This window comes from Mustela lutreola, chromosome 6 (genome assembly GCF_030435805.1).
Source record: "Mustela lutreola isolate mMusLut2 chromosome 6, mMusLut2.pri, whole genome shotgun sequence".
In the NCBI taxonomy this organism is placed as follows: Eukaryota; Metazoa; Chordata; class Mammalia; order Carnivora; family Mustelidae; genus Mustela; species Mustela lutreola.
In genome coordinates this window covers 31,525,798-31,552,246 of record NC_081295.1, presented here as the reverse complement: position 1 = coordinate 31,552,246, position 26,449 = coordinate 31,525,798, and the positions used below count along the sequence as shown (strand labels likewise).

General features: G+C 35.1%; 1 protein-coding gene across 2 annotated transcripts; it reads right to left on the bottom strand.

Moving 5' to 3' along the window:
- CCNC (cyclin C) lies at positions 1 to 26,449 on the bottom strand. 2 transcript variants are annotated; one of them, XM_059177007.1, is made up of 13 exons: positions 26,202 to 26,449; positions 20,122 to 20,228; positions 19,184 to 19,268; positions 18,948 to 19,017; positions 16,172 to 16,223; positions 9,088 to 9,143; positions 8,132 to 8,167; positions 7,362 to 7,453; positions 6,644 to 6,711; positions 3,967 to 4,046; positions 2,693 to 2,811; positions 1,781 to 1,871; positions 1 to 1,238 (listed from the first exon to the last, which is right to left on the bottom strand). In XM_059177007.1, exons 1-12 carry the CDS (start codon positions 26,231 to 26,233, stop codon positions 1,820 to 1,822), a joined length of 849 nt encoding a protein of 282 aa, XP_059032990.1. In that variant the 5' UTR covers positions 26,234 to 26,449; the 3' UTR covers positions 1 to 1,238; positions 1,781 to 1,819. The 2 variants fall into 2 exon arrangements, with proteins under 2 accessions (XP_059032990.1, XP_059032989.1); XM_059177006.1 differs by lacking the exon at positions 1,781 to 1,871 and having other exon boundaries at positions 26,202 to 26,446.

Genomic DNA, 26,449 nt, shown 5'->3' with positions numbered 1-26,449 from the left:
TAGCTGGAGAACTTTACTTTTTATTCTTGCAGTTTTATACTAGGAAGTCAACATTTAATTTAATAATCCATTGTTCACAACTGATTTATAAAAAAATTTAATCCTTAAATTGTACATCAATATCCTTTGACTCCAAATTTTATCACTCTCCTTAAATCTGAAGAAAATGATTAAGTTCCACAGACAGCACAGGCCCACTGACATGACATTTAGTCCAAAGTCCTACACTCATGAGAATTAAGAATAGCCAGTATCAAACTGGCCTGAAACCTGATTGTGTTCCTGGCTCAGGATACCTGTAGTAAATTTGTAAATCCACACTAAGACACAAAAATAAACTAGGGTATGTATGTCATATAAAAACTTTTCACAGTAGAGTAAAAATTAACATTAAAATGTTACCAAATTTCAACCATATTATCATGTTTTATCCAATTAGCTTTCAAAATGCCTGATTAACTGTGAATCAAATACAAATAACATCATGTAGGATTCTTTTTTTAAAAGTTTGCCCAGCATTTCAAAATGGTTACGGAATTAATATAACTTTTAAAATGTCAAAGTATGCTATACATATTGCACTTTTCTGCTAGGCTGGGCTAGTATCTTCCATGGCAAGATACTAAAACTATTGAATAAAATACACTTTTAAATCAATAGGTACTTGATTAATTTCCCTGAAATTATCAACATCATTACCAAAATCTTCCAGGATTTTGTAAGATTTGATTCCTTAAATACAGTTTTAAAGTTAACTTAAGGAGGGAAAAAACCCCTCAAATATTTCACTTTTTAATGTCCTTTTTTGGTCCTTCAATGACCAAAGAGAATTTTAAACAGATTATGCTTCATGTTTCGTGGCTTACTAAAAAGCTATAATTTCTATTATCCAAATTAAGAAAAATTATACTAATCAAAAGCTATTAATTTTGAAATGTTTATGTAAGTCTGTCTGTAGGTCCCCTTAGAACCTTTCATGCTTTTATAATCAAGAGACTTTAATCAATTATGTGCTAGAATCAAATTAGGTAAGGAAAAACTTATTTGCAAAAATAAAATCACTTCCCAATATGCTTGACAGAAACAAGCTATTCGTTTTCATTTGTGTTCCATTGAAGACATAACTGAAATCTGTCCAATGGTTTATTTCCAACTGGTCCACTACGGAATTCTTCGGAATGTTTTAAGATTGGCTGTAGCTAGAGTTCTGACTTCCATTTGGACCCTGCTCTCCTTCACTGTTCAAGTGGGGAAGAAAGAGATTTTATACCAATTAAAAGACTCATTTTCAACATCCCAATAAGCCAACTAATTTTTAAAGTTAGTTACTCTATGGTACAACCCACAAAACAAAGGCATTCCTGATCATTAAGACAAGAGATGGAAAATTAAAATACAGAAGACTAACATTTGGTTTTATATTTTTATTCTTATGTTAACTTGGTGCCCTCACACAAAACAAACTTTCTGGAAGTTAGTGTCCATATACACTGAAAAAATTTAAATAAGGGTATGGGATGTTACTGTCATTACAGGTATCACTCAACATAGAGATTAGAGCTTCTTCTGAACAAATTTCCTGTAAAATTAAATCTTACATATAAAATCTCATTCCTACTAAATATGAAAATCAAGAAGTGTTCTTCTCAAAATATTATTGTCCAAATGCATAATAGAATCACATGTAAATACAGCAAACTTATATAAGTTAGAAAGAAAAATGGCAATTTCTTGGAAAATGCTGAATACTTAAAATAAAAATAACTAAAACTGAAAATACCAGTGTGGCAACAGGATTATTGCCTTATCTTGTCCATCATCATCTTGCAGCTTCAGGCCCTGCCACTAGTGGAGAATCACTCAGGGAATTTCTGCAAAAAATGTATCCAAAGGTAGCTGTTTGAATGACTGCCTTAAACAGCTCCTTGTGTAAGTATCAATTTTTTCTAAATGGTAACATCAACTTATCAAACCTATAAATCTATCTTAATATTATATAATTATTTTTCTTGATCATTAAGATGGGTAGCATTTCTTTATTTCCCTTCTGATCTTTTTTCCTACTCTAAGTGATCTGATATACACCAAGAGTTGAGAACCATTGAACTAAATAAAAAGATCCTGTACAAAAAAAAAAAAAAAAAAAAAAAAAACCACACAAAGAAAACCCTCTTAGCACAAGTGATTCAGTTACCAAAATCATGTTACTATGTGCCGTGGATCTTCAGGTAGCTCAAAAGAAAAAATTATTTATCTTTACAATAATAGATCAATCACCTAAGTTTTTGAAAACTGCTACTGAAATTTATAAAACTGGATAAAAGCCAGTACTGTGTGTGGCGGGGGGGAGGTCAGAGAGTCAAAATGACATAGGATACCACAGAATTCTTTATCCCTGAATTTCAAATGAACTAGGCTAAATTCTGTTCTGTTTAAATTTATGAACTGTATATAGCCATATGTTGAGGGATACCTGTAAGAGACCTGCCATTGCATCAGGGAAAGTTAACAGATAATCAGATTAATGTATTTTTTAAAATGAGGCATTGTCAATCTACCAAATCAGATTTTTTAAAAAGTTACATAAATCATGAAGTTTTGGAAGCAATTTCATTAAAAGAATAAATATAATATATGAAAAAATATATATGAAATATATAAGTGAAATCAGTAATTAATGTCTACAAAGTACCTGTTTGGAGGAGGTTTTGGTTTCGGCATCTTACTAAGAATAGTTGCCATCTCTTTTCTCTCATCAAAATTCTTCCACTGCTCATATAGTTTTAAAATAACCCTGATTATTTCCAAAATCTAGAAGTAAATATTTGAGAAGTTCTCAGTGGCAATATCAAGCAACATTTAGTATATAAAGAACACATATCTCACACACATCCTCAGAAAACAGTGAAAAGATAGTCTCTGTCCTTAAGTATTCAGGTTCTATTAGACAATCCTGATAAACTTGAAAGCAGTATTTTTACTGCACTGCTCTGTAAGCTTCTCCTTCTACCCTCTCATCTTTTAACATGTATACTTTGTTCATCCTTACCGATTTCCGCAGTTGGTTTCCCTCTATCTGCTACTATCCTAAACCAAAACAAATCAGTGATATACTGGGAACAAGGTCTAAATCATGAAGGAGGTATGCCACTACAAAGTACGGTCCTCTAAAACCAGTTGTTTCAAACAAATTAATGGGAGCTAGTGCAGGAAAGACATTGTTTGGTTTCTCTGTTAACTACTCTACACACGAGTTAAGGTACTCAAAAAGCTGGCAGCTATACATCTGTCATATCCAGTTTCCAAATCAGCCCTCTTTCTCATCTGAGTAGACCTCACATTGGACTGATTCTAATGCTATCAACATTTTACACAGAAAGGGTAGAAAAAAGGGCAAAACCCACTTTGTCAGAGACAGGCTGTTATAAAAGTTTACAGTAGTATTTAGGGGTCTCTAGGTAGTTTTTAAAATAATCCTGGAAATCAGAGGCAGTTTTGCACCTCAGCAAACCAAAAGCTTATCATTCTGTTTAAGCCTAAACCCAAAAGAGAAACATAACCAAAACAGTCAACATCAACTGTTCTTGCCAAATATGTTTCTTAATATTTTTTACCAAAAATTTTCTTAGCCTTGTGGTCATAGTAAGACTTTAGATTCATGTTAAGTAAATATAATAACTTTAAAATGTCCAAGTTTATATTTAACTAAGGGTGTTTTATTTTTATTTTATTTTTTAATGTATTTTTAAAAAATTTAAATTTTTGTTTGAGAGAAAGTAAGTGCAAGCAGGATAAAGGGGAGAAGGAGAGTGAGAATCTTAAGTAGACTCCACACCCAGTGCAGAGCCCAACATGGGGCTTGATCTCACAACCCTCAGATCATGACCTGAGCCGAAACCAAGAGTCAGACACTTAACGAACTGAGCCACCCTGGCACCCCTCAAATAAGGGAATTTTAAAGAATACCTTCTCCATATCCACAGAAAGCTCAGCAAACCACTGTCTGGCATCTTTCTGCTGTACAACACAGGCTACATGTAGACAAGCTGGAAAGAAAATGAAAGAAAAAGGCCCATGTTTAACCACAAATATGGAATGTATGGACTCAAAACTAAAGATAAGGTCTTCATTTAAAATTTGCATGTGCATTTTCCAACATTCTTTTTAAAAAATTACACAGATTCATCTAATAGTTACCAATGACCATCCCATCAACTTAATGTAGTACAGACAGAAAAATTACTAGACTATATTAAAGTTCTTGACATTTCCTCCTCTTTGCTGTATAATAAGGACGGTACAGTTGCTCTGACAGGGCATGTTAAGAAAAAAATCCAATGAGGAAATTAGAGCAGGGAAGCAATCCCTGAGCAGTGGCTTAAAGGAGTGGTCAAAATACACCCAGAAGTCAGTTTCACACACACATATACTCATGCGCACACAGGCCAATAATATGCTGATACATTTCAACAACTGATTATTTTTTGATATTTCAATTAAAAGCAGTGTATTGCTTCTGTTTTCAGTTATTAGTGCATGACCAAGTCCGGTGAACACTGGGCACCCCAGTATTTAATTTCAGTGTTACAATTAAAAGGAGCTTAGAAAGAAGTATAATGCACTATATACAATATAATTACAGTTGACCACTAAACAACATGTTGGGGCACCAGCCTCCTCTGCAGTTAAAAAAATCTGCAGGTAACTTTTGACTCTCCCAGAACTTAACTACTAATAACCTACTCTCGACTGAAGACTGATAAACAGTTGATTAACACATATTTTGTGTATATATTATATACTGTATATTTATAATAAAGTAAAGCTAAAGAAAAAATGTTATTAAGACCAGCATAAGGAAAACCTGTGTAAAATAGGTAGACCTGCACAATTCAAATCCATCTTGTTCTAGGGTCAAGTATATATACATTACACACAACATAAATTAACAAAAACAGTAAAAGAACCCAGAAACAACAATCTACATCCTCATCTTACCTAATATAATTCCTACCAGCAGCTTGGCTACCTTAAGCCCACACCAGCTTCTTAAGAGTTATATTCCCTGGTTTAGTTACCCGCATGATTTTGCAAGGGATGACATTCTAGGCAAATAGTGACTCAAATGTGAACTGACATACAGGTTGACCCAAGCCAAATGAAGCTGTAAAGTACTGTGTAGGCCCTGAAGGGATTAAGAGGTCAAAGAACTGAAATTACAGTACGAGTAATTAAAATACAGTGGAGGGGTGCCTGGGTGGCTCAGTGAGTTAAAGCCTCTGCCTTCGGCTCAAGTCATGATTCCAGGGTCCTGGGATCGAGCCCCGCATTGGGCTCTCTGCTCAGCAGGGAGCCTGCTTCCTCCTCTCTCTCTGCCTGCTTCTCTGCCCACTTGTGATCTTTGTCTGTCAAATAAATAAATAAAATCCTTTTAAAAAATAAAAATAAAATAAAATAAAATACAGTGGAAAATGCCATTTACAGGACAAACATAGAGAAAAACCCTAAACCTGGAGTGAGGTGATGTAGGAAGTTTGGGGATGAGAGGGTCACTAAAGAGGTGGTATGTGAGACAAGTCTTTAAAAAAGGTGAGAATGGCAGCAGAGAATGGTACTGTACAGGTTAAAAGAAGTTGTGTATTTTATCCAGAAATTGCCGGTAAAAGAATGGGCGAAAATCAAGAGGACAGAATCCTGGAAATTGATAGGAAAAACAAAGGGAAAAGAAACTATTACGTGCTTAATATATGGCAGGCATTACTGGTGTTCTTTTATTTTTTTAATCTATTTTTTAAATTTTTTAAAAAAGATTTTATTTATTTATTTGAGAGAGAGAGAGAGAGACAACCACAAATAGGCAGAGAGGCATGCAGAGATAGAGGGGGAAGCAGGCTCCCTGCTGAGCAGAGACTGATGGAGGGCTCGAGTCCAGAACCCTGAGACCATGACCTGAGCCAAAGGCAGAGGCTTAACCCACTGAGCCACCCAGGTGTCCCAATTACTGATGTTCTCTAATATATCTCATTTAATATTTGCAACAATTGTATGGAGTTAGTATCCCCAACATTTTACAATTAAGGCAACAAACTCAGAAAGGTTAAATGCTTTTCCCACAAGTGTAAAGAAAGCTAAGTTTAAACCAAGGACTATCTGACTCCAAAGACAGTGTTCTAACCCAGTACACTACCTTTCACAAATAAATAAAATGGTAGCTAACTTCTCCCTCCAGCAAGGCAACAACGACAAGTTTCCTTTACTGAACCTCTGAGGACTTAACTGAGCTCAGGGAATAAAAGTCAGGCCCAGTTATTCTATATAATTTACAAGTAATATGAGCAGGCTTAATTCTGAACTTTTCCTCCTAAACAAAAACGTTCTGTTCAAACACTGGTCAAAATTATCTTAAGTGACTTAGAAAAAAAAACAAAAAATAAACCCTTACCAAAAGAAAGGGGGGTAAGAAGGACAATAACTCTCACTTCTGAGAGTTGCATTTCAGAATATTACAAGTTCACATGCAAGGATTAGTCTATTACTTCATGGACCATAAGAATCCAAATTGTAACAGGGTGAAATTTCTTTTGGGATGACCTAAATAAGCTTGTAACAATTCTACTAGTAAAGGCATACCATGCTTACATACCTAAAGCTATCATGAAAGGAGGATACAGTAGGCAAAGATCCGTTCTGTAGGTATCATTCACTATCCTCCTATAGAAATAAATGTAAATCATTTTATTACTGAAATCAGAACTACCTTGTATGATTGTACATTTCCCCCCCGAGAGGGTCAGAGTTCCCCCCCAGAGAGGGTCAGATTTTCCATCTTTGTACATTATATTATTACTAAAGCATAGATACACAGGTGAAACCAATCAAGGGAAAAAGATGGATACATGAACATGACAATGAATAAGCATATTTTAATGGATAAAATTAAGCTAAATAGATTTTAAAACTTAAAACCTTATAATAAATTACAATAAGGATTTTCCCAATTTTTCAAAAACTAGAAAATCAGAGGAAACCAGAAATTATACAATGAATTAATATGTAATATTGTTGAATAACAACAAAAAATACTGTATTTGAAAGATAAACTGTCTTAACTTTTATGTAATTAGTCTGGGTTTTTTGGATAAGACCAAATTTTAATGGAAATATTGATCGAATTAAGGATCCTTATCAATTTAGCATTTATAAATATAGTTAATTAAAATTCAACAAACAGGTATTTCACTCAATATACATCATCTTGGGGCACTAGTTTAATTACTTTAAAAATACTAAACTTCACATTCATTTGTCAACCTTCCTAGCTAATAACATGTTACACTATGAATAACTTCTGTTCTAATTACCATGCAAGGGGAAGCAACATGTCTTCTTGGCCCATGTCCTGCACATACTGGAGCAAAGGTCTATAAGGATGATACACTATCAAGCAACAATCCTAGAAACAGTTTAAAAAATGTGTATGTATAAAAACAGATTTATTACAACACAAAAACTTATCATTACCCAACTGATTTGTAATTGTGTATTTCAAAATGTATTTCTCTAACTCATGCTTGCTTCCCTCTTATTCTCTTAAGCAAGCAGTATGGCAGCCCTAAACTCTACTATAATAGTGAAGGCAGCGCTCTCTCTGGAATATACCTTGGTAAATCGGTTGGCAGTCAGTCAGCATCCATTCCCTTAGAGACTCAAAGTGTCACATCTGCAACACACTGAAACCTCTTATTAGCCTATAAATCCGTAATTCCCAACTGGAGGAGCAGAATTCTGCCAAAGACATAATCTATCTTTAAATAACACCACACACATACACAAATTGTGCAAATTATTTACAGTGGCTTCATGTTCTGACTGGTTTGCTTGTATTCTTTTATTACAGTTACCACAGAATAGAAAAATTTTCCCATCCTAAGTGGGATATACAAATTATTTTACAGGCTTCTCAGAGGTAATAGGTGATGATGCTACTAGGTACTCCGATTTCACCATCATGTATCATTTTGATGGTTTAAAAATGCACCTCCCTATAAATCATTTCTTTAAAGAATTTCTGACTTCACTAAATTTGAAAATAAGTTTTATTCTATTAATCACAAGGAAGTAATATACTTACCATTAGTTCTAAAAGATAGAATTCACATTCTAATATCTGTTTAAAAAAAATTATAAATGTCATTGTGAAACAAATTAGGTGAGTCTTAGTCTAACCTAACAATTTATACATTAAAATACCGTAAATTTTTACTAATGTTTTTAAATCAAGAAAATATCCATATATACATACAATATATCAAAATGAACAGGTTCAATAAAAATTACTTTTTTTACTACTATACAGTGCATGCAATTATGACTATAAAGGACTTTAATCATTATAGAAAAGTCAGCCTCATATAAGCATTCTTACTTTTTTAATTTAAAAGCTGCTGTGTAAACTTCAGATTTTCTAATACACTTTACACTCAACAAATGCAAAAATGCAACTATCTCCACTTATGTGTTACTCTTATTGTATTACGCATCAATAAAAGGGAAGAATACTGAAAATGAAACAAAAATATACAATTTATACAGGATGATGAAATCCCTCAAAAGTAGAAAAAGGACATGCCTAATTAAAAATGTTAACAGAAACTCACCTTCTAAATTAAAGTTTCAAATATGGTTTTCACACTGTTCCATTATAATAGTTCTCAGCCCTAGCTACACACTAGTATCACCTGGGAGCTTTTACAAAATACCAATCCCCAGGTTTCAAGCCTAAAAATTCTGTTTTCATTGGTCTACAGAGGCCCTGGTATCAGCATTATTAAAAAGTTCCCAAAGTGATTTAATGGGCAGCACCCAGGGTTGATAACCAATGCTATTAAGTAGTCTTGTTTTTTTCTTTTTAAGGTAGGAGCAATTCAGCTTTAATTTAGAATTAAAGTTTATATTCTTATAGTATTTGAAACTGCCATTTATAGGAAACTGTAGTTTCCTATAAACTATACAGTTTATTCTAACATAAAATGGATCTAGCTTATATACAGCTTTGACAAGTAGTTTTATTTTATATAATATACTTACATGGTTCATCCTATAAGGAAATTCCTTTGGAAAGGCATATGAAAATCTAGTTTTTACTGCAGAAAACAAAAAATGACTTAAACTAAGAAAAAGAAAAAGTAAATTAAACCAAAATTTCTTTAACACAGTGTATAAGAGCTAAATCATTGTTAGTAAGTGCTCTTAGAGATGCTTAGGGACCCAGACTTGTTTATTGTCAGTCAAGGGGAAAGAACTAAGTGGCAGGAAGTCCTAGCCCCCTATCTATATTACAATCAGAGAGCTTTAATTATATACTTATTGTATTAAAAAGGGGTTCTGCAGCTTAAAAAATAATGGGGCAGGTTTCATCTCTAAAATCTTTCCAACTTTAGAATGGTATTGGTTTTATTTCTCAGTAATTTAGCGTAGAAGGAACACAAGTTATTTATGTGTTCAGAAATATATATATAATATATGTATTTCCAAATATATACAATAATTGAAAGGATAATACAACCAAAGAATGTTAATAGTGGTCATCTGAGATGTAAGGATTTTTACTAATCTATACTTTCTAGAATAAATAGGTATTTCTTTGTCAAAAGATATATTTAAATAAAAGCATAAATATATGTGCAAAGTTCTCTAGAACTTTTTCACACCACACACAAACACATACACACAGTTACTACTCTTCTTTGTCACTAAGTACAAATGAAAAAGCTGAATTATCAATCCTCTATCTCTTCAAAATGGTGAGTGTACACTTTTAAGTACTACTATTGGAAAAAACTGTATTCAGGTTATTATGATGCAACATTTCACTAAATCAAGTGACATTCTAGAGGATCTGTTCTGTGATCCCTTCCATTTGTATAAAGCCTAAGACCTCACAGAGATTTAAATTTTTTTTCATTTATTCTATGTATTTTATTTTCAAAAAGTTTTATTTTGTAAACTGAGGAACCTAACAACTAATTTAGATAGGTAACATCTGCCAAGATTGAAATCTAAACCATTTAAAGTTGACAGTAGGAAATTTATACTTAAGCTTTTCTTTTCTTTCTCCTTTATTTGAAGACATACCTAATATTAAGGCTTCTGAGTTTTACAAATCCTGGTGATACAAACAAGATGTAAAGTATACTTATATAACTTACATATGGTACTTACATAATGGTAACTAATTAACAAATTAAAAAATGTACATAAAACAAATACGCATCCCTAACACTGAAACTATGACGCCTAACTTTCTGACATTCACCTGATACTGTTAACCTCTCTCTTACTCCATGATAAAATTGCTCTGCATATTGATTTTCTATCTTCTAATCCTTTTCTAACCTGGGAGGAAAGTACACCCCTCCACTCTACTGCTACCTCTATGACTTGTGCATTTGTTTTTCATCTGCTCAACTGACAGTTCATATTTTTTTTTGCACCCTTAACCATTCCTCCTCCAATAAATCTGTCCCATCACTTACTAAAATGCACAAATTTCTCTCAAAATCAGAAACACATAAAACCTCTACCAAATTATATTCTTCTGCTTTTTAAAAGTAGACCATTTTCAAGAACATTTTTAGATTTATAGAACTGAAAAGATAGGGAGTTCCCATATACTCCCTGTTATGGACTGAATATGTCCCCCCAAATTCGTATGTTGAAATCACAACCCCTGTGTGATGGTATTTAGAGTCACCTCCAAATTCAGGGAATTAATCAGGTTTAGGTGGTCATGAGGGTGGGGTTCCCATGACAGGATTAGAGTTCTTATAAGAGGATGAGCAATCTCTCTCTGCCATGTGAGAGCACAATGAGAAAGCCACTGTCTGCCTGCCAGGAAACCGCCAGTCATGGAGCTGATCAAGGAAGACACTTTGTTTGATCTTAGACTTCCCAGTTTCCAGAACTGTGGGAAATAAACGTGTATTGTTTGAGCCACCCCGTCTATGGTATTTTGTTAGAGCAGCTGGAATAGACTAAAACAACCCCCCATCACCCAGTTTTCCCTTATTATTAACCTCTGATATTAGTATGGTACATTATTAACTAAAGTCCATAGTTTATTCAGATCTCCTTAGTTTTTGCTAGTGTCCTTTCTCTGTTCCAGGCTCTCATCCAGAAGACCATCTTACATTTACTTGTCACGTCTGCTTTAGATTCCATTTGGCTGTGACAGTTTTCCAGACTTTCCATGTTTGGTGACTTTGGCAGTTTTAAGAGTACTGTATCCCCCCCAAGTATTATTTTGTTGCTTGACGCTCCATTGGAATTTGTCTGATGTTTACTTAAAGTTTAGACTGGGGTTGTGGGATCTTGGAAGGAAGGATGACAGAAATAAAGCACCATTTCATCATATCGCATGAAAGGTACACACTACTAGTGATTTATCACTGTTGAAAATAACCTCAACCACTTGACTGAGGTAGTGTTTGTTGGGTTAGTCTACTGTAAAATTATTTCCCCCATCCCTTTTCATAATATACACATTAGAAGGAAGTCACTATGCACAATGAATACTTAAGAAGCAGAAATTTATGCTTCCCTGACGATGTAGTTAGCTATGTAAAGTATATGAAATTCTCCTGTATTAGAAATTTGTCTCTTCTTCCCCCATTTACTCAATAATTTATTTTTATCAGTATGGACTCATGGATTTTTTTTTTTATACTTTGGATTATAATCCAATACTATTTTTTGTTGTTGTTGTTGTTGTTGTAGTACAAATTCTTCTAGCCTTGGCCACTGAGAGCTTTCAGTTGGATTTTCTGTCCCCTTTGGAATCCTATTAAGCTAGGTGTTTTTGTTTCCGGGCCTTTTTTTTTTTTTTTTTTAAAGCAATTCCTTACTTATTGGCACTATGCACCAGCTCTATCTTGCATATTTCCTGTCCCAGTCTCCAAGGAGACCTAGTTCTTTTATTGGAGAATGGCATTAGATACAAAGATGTGAACACAAGGAGAACTCATTGCAACTGAGATGTTAAGGTAACCATGAGCTCATACTGATGCCTCTAACTCTAACTGAACAGTACATGGATTTTCTGGTCTCCTCTCCTTATTTGTGTATTCCCATTCCAGCAGTGAGAAACCTAGTTCCCAACATCTGCCATCCATTTACTATGGATATATATATATTTACTGGAATTGTTCAATTCGAGATACAAGTATAGCAGTATCAGAATTAACTTGTGTCCATATTATTAAGTATCAAATCTATCAACTAGAATATAGTGCTCGTATGCAGTTCCTTTTGCCTTTGGTCTTACAGACTGTTCTTCTTCCTAAAGTTACTAGGTCAGCACCTCCCCTCACCCCCTTCACTAAGGCTATTTTATGAATTTGTAATACAGTTAGATTCTCCTTTTCTCTGCACCTACTCACTTCTCAGTTCTTTGCAATCTGGCTTCAACACCCATCCCATGTTTAATGATGGCAACATTCTCAAAGATCACAAAACCAAAAGTCTGTCTCTTCCTGCCCCCCCCCACCCCCATTGGCACTCATCTTCTAAGCAGCACAAGACACTATGCACCTCTATCTCTTAAATTTTACCAAGTTCCAAATTTCTATCATCGGCCTCACATTTCTAAGATGTTTTACTGATACATTTACACACTGAAGGTCCAAGATTAAATTTAACTCTTTTCAGAACCAACTTTTCTCCTCTTCTGGTACCACCTTCACCTTCCCAATGCCCAGGCAAAACACCTCAAAAACCATTTCTGACTTGTCTTAAAACCTTGCTTTGTAAAAGCTCTGCTGACTCTATTATGCAAATCTAGCTTGCTTGTTGTTCTCCTTGCTGGGGGCCCAAACATCATTTTAACCCTTCATTAGTACTCACCTGGGCCACTTCAGTAACTTCAAAATAATATTTTCCTATTTTTTTAAACTTGTTAGTTTTTATTTCTCATAGCACCCTGTGGTGAGGTCACTGACTACAATTTGCAGTTTTATGTATATTTCAGGGGGATTTTTTTGGGTGCTTTCAAAATGGTAAAATGGTAAAGTGGTAAAATACTCATTACATAAACTTTATCATCTTTAGCCATTTTTAAGTATGCAGTTTAGTAGTATTAAGTACACTGACAATTGTGCAACCATCACCACAATCCATCTCCTGTCATCTTGCAAAACTGCAACTCTCTACTCATTCAGCAGTTCCCCATGTTCCCCTCCCTGCAGTCCCTAACAGCCTCTATTCTACTTTCTATCTCTAATAATGTGATTATTTATAGTATTCAATGGAATCACACAGTATTTATCTTTTTTGACTGGCCTATTTCACTTACCCTAATGTACTCAAGGTTTATCCATGGTTTTTTTTTTTTTTTTAGATTTCATTTCTAAGTAATCTCTACATCTAATGTGGGGGGATCAAATTTACAAACCTTGAGATTGAGAGTCATATGCTATCCTACTGAGCCAGCCAGGTGCCTCAAGGTTCATCCATGTTGTAGCATGTGAAAAACTTTAAAATCTGTCTACCTCAACTCACATTCTTTTCTAATTCATCTTACATAATTCTGCCAGATTGACCTTCCTAATCTGCCATTCTGGCATTATCCTCATGTTAAGAAAAAACCCTTCAAACATACTACCACCATCAACAGAACAAATGGCAGATTCTTCATTGAAGGCCCTCTTTTACCTGGCCTTAGCCAGGTAGGACTATTCCTGCCTCTTTCCTTATTGACTATTCACTGAATGGAACTCATTAGTTTTCTTTACTTTTGACCAAACTGTTCAATGTTCCTAGTCTATCTTTCCCCTACATTTCCCCAGGTTCAAAGTCTTTCTTTACCAAATCCCAGTTAAGCCTTTCTGGATTCCTCTAACAAATCATCTTTTATCACTTAAAACATTCGCTGCATTCTCTAATTCTCTTAAGCCACTTGTTTTTTCTTTTGTATTAGCATTTATATATGCATGTCTTGTATTCTTGTCCTTAAATTCCTTGTATTTATCTTTATAACCATCACTGCATTTGATATGGTGTTTCTAGTGAGGATAATCCAGTTATTGATGATGAGTAGGCACTTAAGTTTACTATTATGGATGGAACTGTGCTTTCTGCCCCTGCCCCTACCAAATTTCAGTGTTGAAGACCTAACCCCCATGTGATTGATTTGGAGATAGGTAATTAAGAAGTACTTATGGTTAAATGTGGTCATAAGGGTGAGGCACAAATTCTATAGGACTGGTGTGCTTAAGAGAGGAGGAAACAGTAAGGGTGCACAACCACAAAGAAAGGGCCATGTGAGGACATAGCAAAAAGGTGGCCACGTGAAAACCAAGAAGAGAGGCCTCAGGAGAAACTAAATTTGTGGACCTTGATCTTGGACTTCAGCTTTCAGATTGTGAGAAAATAATTTTGTTGTTTAAACCACTTAGTCTCTATCACTTTGTATGGCAGACCTACCAAACTAAGACACTAAGCAAGACACTGTTCTAAGAGCTTTACTGATACTAACTCATTTGATCCTCACAACAACCATTTGACGTAAATGTTACTAATCCTCACCTTGCAGGTGAGGAAACTGAGACACAGATATTGTATTTTGTTCAATTTGCCACAAAGAAAGCAAGAGAGCTGAAATTTGAAACCTAGCTGTGTGGGCCAATATAATATACCATAACATTATGAAATTCAACAAAATATTCTACTGTAACAATTTCCTATTCCTTTAGGAACCAAACACTGTTAAGTATATACCTTTACATCTCTGCATGAAAAATAAACCTTAGTAATAGGTATTTTATTTATTTATTTATTTATTTTTAAGAGAGAGAGAGAGAGCACACATGTGTGAGCAGGGGGAGGGACAGGAGGAGAGAAAAAGAGAACCTCAGGCAGGCTAACACACTCAGCAAAGAGCCCAGTGTGTGCCTTGATCTCAGGACCCTGAGATTATGACGTGAGCTAAAATCAAGAGGTGGATGCTTAACCAACTGAACCACCCAGGTGCCCCTGTATTTTACATTTTTAAAGATACACACCTTCTAAAAAATTTGGAAAACAAAAAATGACATAGGAATAAAATAAGGCACCTAGAATCCACTACTCGCAGATGAGCACTGCTAACATTCTGGTGGATTACCTTCCGGCTGTTTCTCAATGTTTAATAATTCAATTTTCCAGAGGGAAATTCAATACTTATCAATGAGATATGTCTGCTATATTAAATTCTATGGCAAAACTGATTACTACTCTGCTATCCTCAGAAGAGTAAAATATGGCATGGAAAAAACTGAATTAGATTATTACACTCATCTCAGAAAAGTGAAAGACCCAAAAATATGAAAATTAGTGTGGTTCAGAAAACTAAAAACACACAAAAAAACCTTCTGCCTCTTCTGTGCAAGATCACATAAAAAAAAAAAAAATCTCCATTATCTTTCATCTTTTGTTAGGTGCTGCCTTCGTGCTTAACCTATGAAGATGCAGCATAGCATCATGTTAATACCTTGTATACAATATTTTACAATCACTAGTCTATAGTGTTATTTCCTTTAATGCCATGACTCCAAGGAAGCTAAACCCTATCTTTTTGTAAACAGAACTAAAGCCAAGAGGTAAAGCAATTTGCTCAAGGTTATACAGCTGCTGCTTAGACAGAATTGGGGCTGACTACTACAGTCAGCATTTTTTTTTCCCCTGCACTCTGTTTTTCAATATGGAGGCAAAATACTTAATTCCCATCAAATACATATACTACAATTACTAAAGAAACAGTTTATTTTACCCACAAGAATGACACAATGGCTAGTCATTATGAGGCAAAAAAATACAAAAGAGCTGGGAAATAAGTTTTTTCTTTACCCTTATTATTTAAAATTAAGAGCCACTGAACTTACGTTTTTGGACAATAGTTACTATCCACTTTTAGAATTAAAAAGCAATGTCCTGGACATAACACTACAAGTGGTTTTTAAAATTTTTGTATTATTAACTTTATTTTTAGCCAAACACACTAGCCATAAATGTGACCCCAGGAAATTTAATAAACACAACCAAATCTTTCATAGTTCTCATAAACTGAAAAACATTAAGGTCCTATGGAGCTTTTTTAAAGAATTACGTCCTTAAAGCAGAATATACTTTTTGCACTTACATACAGAAGTAGCAGCAGAAATCAATCTTGTATTTGAGACTACTCCAAATTCCTAGAGAAATAAAAGTGGATGAGATCAGGTACATAGTAACCCAATGAGCCTGAGGGTATCTGGGTTTATTCAAAGCAAAGCATTTTTTATATATCCCCCATGTTTATAGTTTGTTTTTTATCTTCTACCTACTTGAGGCATGAAGTACTTAAGTCTCTAAAATGTATTAGTTTTCTTTAAAATTGCTGCAGTAAGAGAAATGTTTAAATAATTTTGTCATTTAACATCACTGAGATACCAAGTTAGAAGTCAAGCCCTAAAGCAACAGTGCCAGTTTTCTCCACGCCAATTAGTTTCCAAAAAGATTTCTTAGATTCTACACTTAACTGCAAGAAAAATACTTAGTATGCTTCCTATTCAACTGTTTTTGGGTTAATGAACAGGTACTTACGCTATTTAGTAATAAAACAGCTAAATCTCTAAAGACAAACTTTAGTATCACCAAAATAATTTAAAAGACCACTGAAACTATTATTCTATTTGGAAGAAGACAAGAATAATAGAATGATACAATGTAAAACTTTCCTTTTTTTCTATTTTTTTAAAGTAGGCTCCATGCATGCCCAGTAAGGAGCCCAACATGGGGCTTGAACTCATGACTCTGAGAGCAAGACCTGAGCTGAGATCAAGAGTCAGACACTTAACTGACTGAGCCACCCAGATGCCCCATAAGACTTCTTCTTTTTTAAAGTAATTTCAGCCTTACCATAAAGCAAGCTCTTTTTTTTTTTTTTTTTTTTTTTTTTGAGTGAGAATGAGAGCGCAAGTGGTGTTGGGGGTGGGAGGTGGGGCAGACAGAAAGGGACAGAATCTTCAGCAGACTGTGTGACGAGCAGGAAGCCTAATGTGGGGTTCCATCCCAAGACTTGGAGATCACGACCTGAGCTGAAATCAATAGTCGGATGCTTAACCAACTGAGCCACCCACGTGCCCCAAGATTCTTAATGTCAATTCCCACTTCCTTTTTGAACTTAGTATGCCACCATTGTAAAAATAACGAAAATTTAGGAGGTGATCCACCTTACATATACTGTCTCATTTGATTTGATTAACCTCGTAAGATTACTAAAGCCTTCACTTCATTTTAAAACAGAAAAATCAAAAATTGGTTTCCTTATTCAACAAAAGGAACTAAACTGAACCTAGTCTATATAAATACCTTCAACCTACATCCTTATTTTTGGGATGGTTATGTATGTGTACATATATATTTATATTTATATTCAAATCTTAAACCATAGTAACTGATACTAAAAAGTAAATGCCTCAGGTGTCTTAAAAGTCATTTCTATATAATACCCACACAACTAGACAAAACACAGAAACATATGGTCACAGTTAAAGATTAAAAACATAATGCTATAAGCAAATATGAAGGGATACATCTTTTTTTCCAGGAATAATTTTTTTTTTAAAAGTATTCCCTATACCCAATGTGGGACTTGAACTCATCAAGAGTCATATGCTTTAACAACTGAGCCAGCCAAGCACCCCAATCCAGGAATTATTCTTTATCTAAAATTCTTAGAATGAAAACTTTCACTCAGTAAATCATACAACAAAAGGTATTAAACTCCCCAAGTTAATCTTCAAGAATAGAAATTTATAATATTTTATCTAGATTTTCCATATTGGTTTCACTTCAGATACATCAAATTACATGTTAACATTTGGAAATAACACCCAATACCATGGGCTTTTTATAAACACTTCCTTTTCCCACTATTAAGAACTCAATGATAACAACACAGCAGATTCTGTTTAAGCCACCACTTAAAATTAGAAAACCATAAGCCTCTAGAAAGTCTGTCTTAATATTATTTCTAACAGAGTCAACTCTCATTACTTCAGGTAATAATTAGGTAAAATGTCTTCAGTAATCCTAAATAATGACTAAAAACTAATTCAAAATTGACCACCAAAAGGAACATAAATGTACTATGATTAAATTACATTTAGGGGTGCTTAGGTGGCTCAGTGGGTTAAAGCCTCTGCCTTCAGCTCGGGTCATGATCCCAGGGTCCTGGAATTGGGCCCCATATCGGGCTCTCTGCTCAGCAGGGAGCCTGCTTCCCTCTCTCTCTCTGCCTGCCTCTCTGCCTACTTGTGATCTCTGCCTATCAAATAAGTAAAATCTTTAGAAAAAAATAAAATAAATTACATTTAATTTTCAAAAATACAATTATGACTCTAAAGACATCTAAGAAACATAATACAAACATAGGAAGAGGTACTATAATTCAGGTTATAGTAGAGAAGCTGTGGCACTTATGGAATACTACAGTGCCAAACAGTAAATGTCTTAGAGGACCTAGAACAACGCAGTTAAAAGCATGGAATTAGTAGCCAGGCTCCCAGGCTCTGCCACTTACCAGCTTTATGATCTTAGGCAAATTTCTCAACCTCTATATACCTAAGTTTCCTCCTTTATGAAATGGAAGATATTACTACCATATACCCCATTGTTTCTTACGAGGATTATAAATCACATTATGAGTCAATTATAGTTGTAAAAGAATTTAGAATAGCACTTGGTATATAGTAAATGCTACATAAGCGTTAAAGGAATATATAAAGATGTGTATCTTTGATTTTGCATGAATTTCAGTATTTTGCATAAATCACCATCTGTTGTTATTTTTATACAGGTAATGTGAAAATCAGGACAGATTAACCAATGTACATTGACTATACTTCAATGAAGAACAGAAAACTATTTCATACCTCTACTTTGGATGCCAAAAACACACATGTAGGAGCCATTAATACAGGATCTATACTTTTCAGAGAATACCTAAAATATGATAAAACAAAGTTAAATATCACTCATTTAGAAAACACTGTAAAAAATAAAAAACAAGATAACTCTAGTGGCAAACTCATGATTCATTTATGAGGCTCATCAACATTATGTAAGAGTTTCAAATAGGTGTGACATAATCCCAACATAAAAGTCCTACCTGGCATAGAATCTCTTGAAATAGACCGTAGCAGTGGCAATAACTTGTTGTCTTAATTTAAGATGTTCACCTAATGCCTGAATAACTAAAAGAAAAATAATGAAATTTTAAATGTTCTGGTATCTCTATAATTTTGACATTGAACAAGAACTTTCGTGTGGTTAAATAATGACTGTATTAATTTTTAACAAAAAGAAAAACCTACATATGCTGTAAAATTCTATTTGGATCACACTGGGCTGGTACTAGGATTTGCAAATCTGTTAAAAAAAATATAGGTATGAAAAAAAAAATATAGGTATGCATAAACAATAAAAAATAGAGAGTGTCCCACAGCAAACACTATTCTTCTATTAAGAAGGTTAAATGATAATTATTTCCCTCTACCTTAAGTATTTTCAATGTTTTTATATTATCTTTAGAATAAATGTAAAAAAGAAAATATTAGAGAGTTATCAAACTCACTACAACTTCTACTTCGTAAAATTTATTAAAAAGTCCATAGTAAATTCTCTAAAGAGAGAGGTAGTTTTGCAGAAGAGTGAACTGAGGGTTAGAAAGATCATGTAACAAAGCTACCATGTCCCTCTCCCTCCAAAGCAAATTTGTAAGAATGACCAATATAGGATATCAGCCCAAAGAATCCATTTATCCTCAAAATACTTGCTTTAGCCAATATTAAATTGGGTTTAACAACACATTATAGAGGCTTAGGGAGATTAATGAACACCTTCAAACTGTCTTGAGTGTCTCTGCAACGCAAGATCTACAAAAGACTTTATTTAGATTACTTAAATGAATGTAAGTCATAAAAAGAATACATGAATAAAAAATACTACTAAGTAGGGACTAAAATAGCTCATCGCAAATTACTGTACAAAGATTTAATTCAGAGATCACCAACTATACCATTTCAGCCAATTTTTTTTTAAGTTTACCATTTGTAAAAAATATCTGTAATTTCCAATACTCTTCTTCTGAGAGAAACTTTAAGTCCTTCTGGCGTTCCTTCAACAGATCTTGTTTATCCAAAATCCATTGTAAACTAGAAGAATGAAGATGTTAAGATATGTTACAGAAAATCAACAAACAAAGTCACAAAAAAAAAATTGTAAGACTGAACAATTTATGAACATTGTGAAAAACACGAAGTGCAAGAAGTAACCTTAGAAGATAGTATTTTCCACATTTCTTGAAACTCTTGAAAGTATCTCAATAATGAATGTAAATATGCCCTGAAAAAAATTTCACTCTAATTGTCTGTCTCTCTTTTTTGTTCTCTCACTACCTTATATTGTTATTTTATTGGCTTTAAGACTCTGGGATCAAGAAAATCTTACAATCACTGATGCCTTAAGCTTTTAACTGGCAACATATTTATTTTTTCCTAGTGATACATAAAATCATTAGATAGATAGATACACACACACACACACACACACACACACACACACACACATATATATATAATTATTTGGCATCAAATGATGGTGCCTTAGATTTTAAGTATCTTTTCTTTGGGCGCCTGGATGGCTCAGTGGGTTAAAGCCTCTGCCTTCGGCTCAAGTCATGGTCCCAGGGTCCTGGGATCAATCATCAGGCTTTCTGCTCAGCAGTGAGCCTACTTCCCACACACCCCCCACCTGCCTCTCTGCCTGCTTGTGATCTCTGTCAAATAAATAAATAAAATCTTAAAAAAAAAATAAAGTATCTTTTCTTGTTGTTCATGAGTAACTACAGTATTTAATTTCCCTACTTCACAAAGTCCAATCATGTTAAAAGCTGCTTCAGGGGCGCCTGGGTGGCTCAGTGGGTTAAGCCACTGCCTTCGGCTCAGGTCATGATCTCAGGGTCCTGGGATTAAGGCCTGCATCCGGCTCTCTGCTCAGCGGGGAGCCTGCTTCCCTCTCTCTCTCTCTGCCTGCCTCTCTGTCTACTTGTGATCTCTCTCTGTCAAATAAATAAATAAAATCTAAAAAAAAAAAAAAGCTGCTTCAGAAGTTATTACACTAATAGTCTCCTCCACCTGCCTAATCATGTCTATTTTTAACCAGAGATATGAAATTAAAATTACTATTCTGCAATTTCCTTTTGTCACTGAGTATGTTCTAGAGGTCTTTCTATGTCAACAAATTTGTTATTCAGCATACCTGTAAACTGCTGCACAGTATTATGGACAGACTGTTACTTACTTAGTTAATTCCTATTAATAGGCATGCAGCTTTTAATTTTTCACTATTAAAACTAATGCTTTAATGAACAGCTTTGTAATTCACCCTTGCATATTTGGTTAATAATATATTTAAAATAATTTCCCAGAAATAGAACTGATCAGTAGGTTTTGCTGGTAACTCTGTTTTACATTGTCAGTTTGTATTTCATGTGTCATACCAATTTCCGTTCATGTTAACAGTACCTGAGAGTGTAAGATATTTAACCCCCCATGGGTTACTACTGTCAATCTTTTAAATACTTTACAAGTTAAAGGCAAAGTAGTATCTTTAAGGGAGTCTAAGGGAGTCTTATTTGTTTTTTAGTTTACTTCTGAGGTTAAACATTTTTCCATGCCTTATTGGCCAAATAGAGTTCTTTTGTACACTGTAATTCTAATGATAATTTTTTTAATGGAATGGTCTTTTTCACGATTTAGAGAGTCTTCCCATATAATCTGCATATTTTTAAAGCATTTTTTATTTTTTGAAGATTTTTATTTATTTATTTGACAGAGAGAGATCGAAAGTAGGCAGAGAGGCAGGCAGAGAGAAAGGGGAAGCAGGCTCCCTGCTGAGCAGAGAGACAGATGCAACAGATGCAGGGCTTGATCCCAGGACCCTGAGATCATGACCTGAGCTGAAGGCAGAGGCTTAACCCACTGAGCCACCCAGGCGCCACTATAATCTGCATATTATGGATAATAAATCATTTGTCAAATAAACTGCAAACATTTCCTAAGTTTAGCATGATCTCGTAACATTTAATTATTTGTAACATAGAAATATGAATCACTTACTAAAACTAACCCATATTTCACTCTGATTTTATGCTGGTCACAAATGGGAAGGCCTACCCTAACACAAAATTATTTTTTTTTTTTAATCACCTATATTCTCTAATACACTTCAGGCTTTTTCCTTTCAATTTTTCTTATTCCTATGCCATCCTATATTAAAAAGTAAGATTAAATTATTAAAATCTCATATGGAAAATATCCCCCTTGCCACTTGCTATTTTTTTAAAAAAACTCAATATTCTATTACAATTATTCCAAGACGTGAACTTTAGAAGTATTATGTCAAGTCCCAATTGCATTAAATTTAGAAATTTAGAAATAAAAATTTAGAAATAAAGAAATGTTATCTCTACAATGCTAGAATTCAAATTCCTCTTATTAAAACCTTCTACTACAGAATTTAAAAATTTCTTCAGATAGGTCCTGCACATTTCTTTATTCTTGTGTATTTCATATTTTCCATTGCTATTCATTTAAAAGAAAGCTTTCCATTTTTACATTTTGTAACTGGTCACTTTATTAAACCTTTATTGTTTATAATAATTTTTCAATCAGCTGAATTTTCAAGTTAATTTTATCTCTACAGGCTGACTACTTTATCATTTTTAATACCTCATTCTATTAATTGTATTGAGTAGCAATTCAGAACAATGTTAAACAGGCACCCTAATTTTCCTAATGTTTCACCGCTAAATATCTCTTATTCCTGTTTTGATGTTCTTACCATGTTAAAAAAGCAACATACTTCTTTTAGTCAAAAATAGATTAATAGGCTTCTTTTGATGTCTTCATTGTTCATTAACAGATTTCCTAATACTGACTATATTTCTACAATAAAATGACTATCATTTTTTATATTTCTAATGTAATGTTAGACTCTACTTGTTAATAATTTACATTTGTATCAATATTCAAAACTGAGACTGTTTTTAGTGCTACCTTTGCTATATTTTATCAGTGTTCTTGTAGCTTCAAAGAGAGAACTGGAAAGCTTTCTTTCTGTGTGAACTGGAATAATTTCAGTAGATTCTCTTGAAAATGCGAAAACATTTACCCATGACATAAGGTAGGCCAGAGCATTTTTTAAGGGGTAGAAACTTAATTTGCTTTGGCTTTTTTTTTTTTTTTAAGATTTTATTATTATTTTTTAATTTATTTGACAGAGAGAGAGAGATCACAAGTAGGCAGAGAGGCAGGCAGAGAGAGAGGAGGAAGCAGGCTCCCTGCTGAACAGAGAGCCAGATACAGGGCTCAATCCCAGGACCCTGAGACCATGACCTGAGCTGAAGGCAGAGTTGCTTAACCCACTGAGCCACTCAGGCACCCCTGCTTTGGCTTTCAAATCTACTAGCGTGGAGATGACCCAAAGGTACATCTAGATTTACTTACTTTTCTCATTCCTATCCTAATTTTTATCTTTGCATCATCCCTCTTTTCTTTGATTCAACTTTGATTCAACAGTTCAGTCTACTGTTTTGATTTTCCCTTCCAAAGAATCAGTGCTTATCATTTGACTATTTTTCCTTTTAATATGTTATTATCAGTGTTACCTTTTTAAGTCTTTTTCCCCCCTTGGATTTATTCCACCATTTTCTTTTTAATATTCTTAAGTAGACTATTTTGACTTATTTTTATTCTCTCAGTTATTCTGGATGTTTGTTTATAACTGGCTTTGGCTACATCCCATAGGTATGGATATATATTGATCTCATCAGGTTATTTCCTTGATATTATGTAACTGTATTTTCAGTTTCCTCTTTGATACAATAAAATACCCAGAACTGATTTTGTACTTTTTTATTTCTGTTATCTCTTCACTAGTTCAGTCAACCCCTAGTATTCAGTGCCCTTCCACTTTTACTGCAGTTAAGGTCAAAGAATATGTTGTGCTCTACTTCAACTTTCTAGAAAATACTGTGATTCACTATGTTCTGGCATTATCATTAATTCCATCCTTACAGTCATTTAAGGTTTTTAAAACAATAAATTTCACAAGTATTCAAGTTTTTCCTCACAGCATATAGTATGGAGGTAAGCCAAGAACACTTATAAATAGGAAATCTCATAAAATTTAAGATTACACTGTTTGTAAAATTTACCATTATATCATGTGCTACTAAGAAAAAAACTGTCATGCCCATTTCAGAAATGTTAAACTGTGCATCTTCAAACCATGATATACAACATAGTTCACGTCAATTTTCCTCTTTTACCAAAATCACCTAGAACAATGGTTTTTGTAATCTTTTTGTTGGTTTGTTTTCCCAGAATTGATTGCCTTGTCTTTCTCACTTGTAACCTTTTGCAGATCAGGCACTTCATGATCCTCAAGAGATCTCAGTGGCCCCTTTCTCCAGGACTATTTGAATTGTAAGGAAAGGATGCTTTCAAAAAAGCACATTTAAACACTTTTTTGGGGGGAGGGGGAGGCATTTAACAGTATAACAATTTTATGTTTCCAAAGTGAAAAAAACAAGTATTATAGATACTGCTCCCCCTTTGATAAATGATCTCATTATGCCAAAAATAAATGAAAGCATAATGAGACCATTTATCAAAAGGCAGGTAGGATCTTTTTTTTTTTAAGTTGAAAAATGGCTGTAACTTCTGATAACTAACACCTAGCTACCTGTCAATTCTTTCACCTTCTTTCAAAGTTTATCAAAATACTATCCCTGGGGACGCCTGGGTGGCTCAGTTGGTTAAACAGCTGCCTTCAGTTCCCTCTGCCTCTGCCTGCCACTCTGCCTGCCTGTGCTCGCTCTAGCTCCTCTCTCTCTGACAAATAAATAAAATCTTAAAAAAACAATACTATCCCTTCTTCACTAAATTTTCTATATTTTAATTTTGCCCAAGCAAGTATTACACTGAGCAAAAGAGTGCCAAATAAAAATATAATCAGAAGTAGGGCTTCTATAGAATTTCATCTCTACAGAATCATTTACAGCAAGGGGCAAAGCAGCTGTTCTGAAAATAGGTTTCCAACCCCATTGTTTTCTACTCTTACAAAGGACTAAAAGCAGAATGAATAGGAATCCACCATCTTCACAGAATCAAAGTTTAACTTCCAGTTACTAACGCTCTCTTGGCATCCAGACATATTTACACTAAAATATAACAGTATCCAGCTCTGTTCATCTTTGAACCGTGCAGCGGAAAGCCTGGTCCAAGTTCTGTCAGTCGCATCACCCACCTTTCGGCCTAAACAAATGTATGTACGGGATATATGTATTTACACATTTTTAATATTGCTCTAGTTCTCCCACGGTCACTAACAAAAACAAAAACTCATGAAATGGGTTCAAGAAATTGGCGACGTCACAGGAAAATACATGCCTAAAGTACAAAGCACAGACTAATGAAATGGATAATTTGAGAGCACCTGCCCTATACCTAACCAATAATCCAACTCCAGCTAGGCATAAGGCAATGGGCAAGAAGCGAGGAGAGAGCAGACACAAGACTGAGTCTGGATCTCTCCTCGGAATAGTATTCAATCCACTCCAGAGAGAAGGTCAACGACAAAAGACTACAATGCCGGCAACGGAAGAGAGAGCCCAGGCAAAAGCGAACCCCACCTGTCCCGAGGAGCCGGCCTCACAGTCCGGAACCGGGCCACGCTTCCTAGACCCGGGCCCATGCCACCCCATCCCACCGCAGCCCGCCCCATCCCACCGCGGTCCGCCCCACCCCGCTTCCAGGCCTATATTATCCAAGAACTGGAAGTTAAACTCCTCCCTTCCCCGGAGACCGAACCCCCTCAGCCCCTGCCCTTCCCCGCTCACAGCTAAGTCCCCCCCACCCCGCCACCCCCGAAATGCTGCCAGGGGGCGGGGAGAGGGGAGTCGCCAGAGAAAAGTGCATCCCGCTTCCGGCCGCTGCCGCCTCCCGGGAGACCCCGCGGCGCTCGGGACAGGGGCCGGGATCCAGGCCAAAGGGAGTCGCAGGCCCCGTCCTCACCGACTCCCCAAGAGCAAGCCCCGGGCGACGAGACGGAAGATCACTTACTAATGGGAGCTCTGCCAAAAGTTCCCCGCCATGGAACACAGCTTGCCCTGATAAAAAAGCACCAGCCGGCGGAGCGGCCCGCGGAGCGACCATAGACCCAGCCCGCCCGGTAACCGCGCTCCTGGATCTGATCTGCTCGGCTCCGCTCCGCGGCGGCTACGGTGAGAGGAAGAGGATGGCACTCTATTCTCCTGGACGCCGGCCGGCAACACTCTACAGTGTAAACCCGTTCCTACGGATAAAAGTTC